The sequence below is a fragment of the Cebus imitator genome, unplaced genomic scaffold, assembly GCF_001604975.1.
Source record: "Cebus imitator isolate Cc_AM_T3 unplaced genomic scaffold, Cebus_imitator-1.0 Scaffold263, whole genome shotgun sequence".
Classification (NCBI taxonomy): Eukaryota; Metazoa; Chordata; class Mammalia; order Primates; family Cebidae; genus Cebus; species Cebus imitator.
Genome location: NW_016107578.1, coordinates 1,118,812 through 1,122,433, shown reverse-complemented (window position 1 = coordinate 1,122,433; position 3,622 = coordinate 1,118,812). Strand labels below are relative to the sequence as shown.

General features: G+C 43.1%; 1 protein-coding gene across 7 annotated transcripts in view; it reads right to left on the bottom strand.

Moving 5' to 3' along the window:
* Window positions 1-478: 478 nt before the first annotated feature.
* Window positions 479-3,622, bottom strand: part of LOC119466668 (zinc finger protein 561-like) — a 16,044-nt gene continuing 12,900 nt past the window's right edge. For all 7 annotated transcript variants that reach the window (XM_017500029.2, XM_017500028.2, XM_017500031.2 and 4 more), the window contains one exon: window positions 479-1,668. In XM_017500029.2, coding sequence (XP_017355518.1) covers window positions 514-1,668 — 1,155 coding nt within the window. In that variant the 3' untranslated portion in view covers window positions 479-513. The remainder of the gene's footprint in view (window positions 1,669-3,622) is intronic.

The window sequence follows — 3,622 nt, the reverse complement described above, 5'->3', positions numbered from 1 at the left end:
TGCAGTACTGACCTCAGCATCCCAAAAGAGATGCCCAGATGCAGGCAACCATGGAGAAATTGTATTCAGAACCAGTAGGTTTAATTTCAAACACTTGGGAGGGCACCTAAGGCCAATCCATAAGCCACTACAACCCCTTAAGGCATTTAAGACCAATCTGATGATCTTTGGCATCACTGCCAATAATTAAAGATGGCAACCGATGGGCTAAATGTTAACACTCATACCCTCACATTCATAGGATTTCTCCCCAGTGTGAAATTTTTTTGGGGGAGGGGGACAGTCTCACTGTGTTGCCCAGGCTGGAGTGCAATGGCGCCATCCCAGCTTGTTGCAACCTCTGCCTGATGGGTTCAAGCAATTCTCCTGTGTCAGCCTCCTAAGTAGCTGGGACTACAGGTGTGTGCCACCACACCCAACTAACTTTTTTTGTATTTTTAGTGGAGATGGGGTTTCACCATATTAGCTAGGATCTTCTGACTTTGTGATCCTGTTAGGCTAGATCTCCTGACCTCATGATCCACCTGCCTCGGCCTCCCAAACTGTTGGTATTACAGGCGTGAGCAACTGTGCCCGGCTATGAATTGTTCCATGTCTACTTAGGAGTGAGGAAGAAGCAAATGCTTTCCCACATTCTTTACATACAAAGGGTTTCTCTCCGGTATGAGTTCGTAAGTGAACATTAAAGCCCGAGGAATACATAAATGCTTTCCCACATATCTTGCATACATAGCGCCTTTCTCCAGTATGAGTTCTCAAATGTTTAGCACGATGGGAAGAAGTAATGAAGGTTCTTCCACATTCACCACATATATAAGGCTTCTCTCCTGTGTGAATTCTTGTATGTTGAGTAAGGCTTGTAGATGTAGTGAAGCCTTTCCCACATTCCTTACACTGGTAGGGTTTCTCAGCACTGTGATGTCCTTTGTGTATAGCAAGGCCTGAGTACTGAGTGAAGGCTTGCCCACATTCCTTACATTTATAGGGTTTTATTCCAGTGTGAGTTCTTATATGTTCAGTAAGTTGAGTTGACCTAGTGAATGCTTTTCCACACTCAGTACATTTGTGTGGTTTTATTCCAGTGTGAATTTGAATGTGATCATAAAGGCAGGAGGAATTTCTAAAGGATCTTCCACATTCTTTACATTCAAAGGACTTCTCTCCTTTATAATTTTTCCCATGTGCAGAAAGTTGAGAAAAATTAGTGAAGGATTTCCCACATTTCTTAGTCTTTTTGGATTTCTTTCCAGTATGAACTGTTACACAGTGCTTTAGTCGTGAGGAAGCTGTGATGGCTCCCCCACATTCCTGAAATTCACAGAGCTTCTCTCCAGTGTGGATTCCCATGTGATTATCAAGACTCGCAAAATACTTAAAGCCTTTTCCACATGCCTTACATTTGTAGGGTTTTCTTGCATTGAGAATTTGAAGATGTACAGCAAGGCCTGGAGTTAGGGTGAAGACTTTTCCACATGGATTAAGTTTGGAAAGTTCCTGTCCAACAGAGGCTTTCTTGTGCACAGAGAGGACATCGTTTCCAGAACAATTATACTCAGAAGTGTTCCCTACATTCTGAGCTCTCATGAGCGTCTCAAAGAAAAACCATTCACTGAAGACCTCTCCACAATTCTTACAGTCACAGAGTTTCCCTAACCTGTAGCTTCTTTCCTGTTGATGAGGGAATAAAGGATTTAAAACGTTTTCAGACATATTAAGAGATTTCACCCATCTAAACACAGAAGCATTATTTTGATGACAATTATTTCATTATTTTACCTTTTTAATGTTTAGCGTGTGTTTTTTTTTTCTTTTTTCTTTTTTTGAGACAGTGTCTGGGGTGTAGTGGCACAATCTTGGCTAACTGCAACCTCCACCTCCCATGCTCAAGCAATTCTCCTGCCTCAGCCTCCCAAGCAGCTAGGAATACAGTTGTGAGCCACTGTACCTGGCAAATTTTTCTATTTTTTTGGCCAGGAATGGTGGCTCATGAGGTAAGGAGATCAAGACCAGCCTAACCAACATGTTGAAACCCCGTCTCTACTAAAAATACAAAAATTAGCTGGGTGTGGTGGCTTGTGCCTGTAATCCCAGCTACTCAAGAGGCTGAGGCAGGATAATTGCTTAAGCCTGGGAGGCGGAGGTTGCAGCGAGCCAAGATCAACCCACTGCACTTTAGTGTGGATGACAGAGCAAGACTCCACCTCAAAAAAAAAACTCTAATTTTTTGTAAGAGCCGGCATTTTGCCAAGTTGCCCAGGCTGCTCAAACTACTGAGTTCAGGTGATCTGCCCGGCTTGGCCTCCCAAAATGGTGAAACTACAGGCGTGACCCACCATGCCCAGTGTATTTTAAAGAGCTGTGGTTTCACTCCATTGCCTGGGCTATAGTGCACTGGTGTGATCATAGCTTACTCTAACCTCAAACTCCTGGGTTCAAGTGATCCCCTTACCTTACCTTCCTGTGTAGCCAGGACTATAGGCATGCACCATCAAGCCTGGCCAACTTTTCAATTTATTTATTTTTTTGAGACATAGTCTGACTCTGCCTCCAGGCTGGCATACAGTGGCCCGATCTCGGCTCACTGCAACCTCTGCCTCCTGGGTTCAAGCGATTATCGTGCCTCAGCCTCCCGAGTAGCTGGAATTATAGGCACATGCCACCACACCCATATAATTTTTTAATTTTTAGCAGAGACACGGTTTTACCAGCCAAGCTGGTCTTTAACTCTTGACCTCATGATCTACCCACCTCCACCTCCCAAAGTGCTAGGATTACAGGCGTGAGCCACTGCACCTGGCCTCAATTTATGTTGATAGAAACAGGATCATGCTAGGTAGCCTAGGCTAGTCTCAAACTCTTCAAGCAACTGCCCTGTCTCAACCTCCCAAAGTGCTGGGTTTATAGCCATGAGCTACCATGGCAGCCTACTTTCATAAGTATAATTCTTACAATTTTTATGGTTTCATTTCCTGACTCCTTCACTTCTTCCAGTTTGAATGATGGGATCTTTTGCTAGAATTCTATGCCACTGGCTCTAATTATTTAAAAAAAAATAAAAATAAAAACAACACTGTAGTTCTTTTTTTATTATTGTGAGGGGTAGTTTGAGACATGTTCTGAATCTGTCACCCACGCTGCGTACCATGGCACAATCACAGCTCACTGCAGCCTTAATCTCCAAGGCTCAAGCCATCATCCTGCCTCAGTCCCCTAAAGAGCTTGGACTAAAGGTGTATGCCAACACACCTGGCTCATTTTTTATTTTTTGTAGAGACAAGGTCTCCCTGTTTCCCAGGCTGGTCTTAAACTCTTAGACTCAATCAATTCTCCTGTGTCAGCTTCCTAAAGTTCTGGGATTATAGGTGTTAGCCATGGCACCCAGCCAAATTCTGTAGATTTTCATGAAACTGTTTAAATCCTCCATGTCTACTTACATATGTGGGAATGTGTACTTGTGGGTATTTTCAAGTGACAAGTTAGTTATACAGGTATGGAACATCACAAAATTCATCATATTCAGACTATCTCTCTGGAGACCCTGCTCCCTCAACAGTGCAGGCTACTTCTTTAATTCTCCCAAGTATCTCTCATTTGTGCTCTTTTTCTTTTTTTTTTTTTTTTT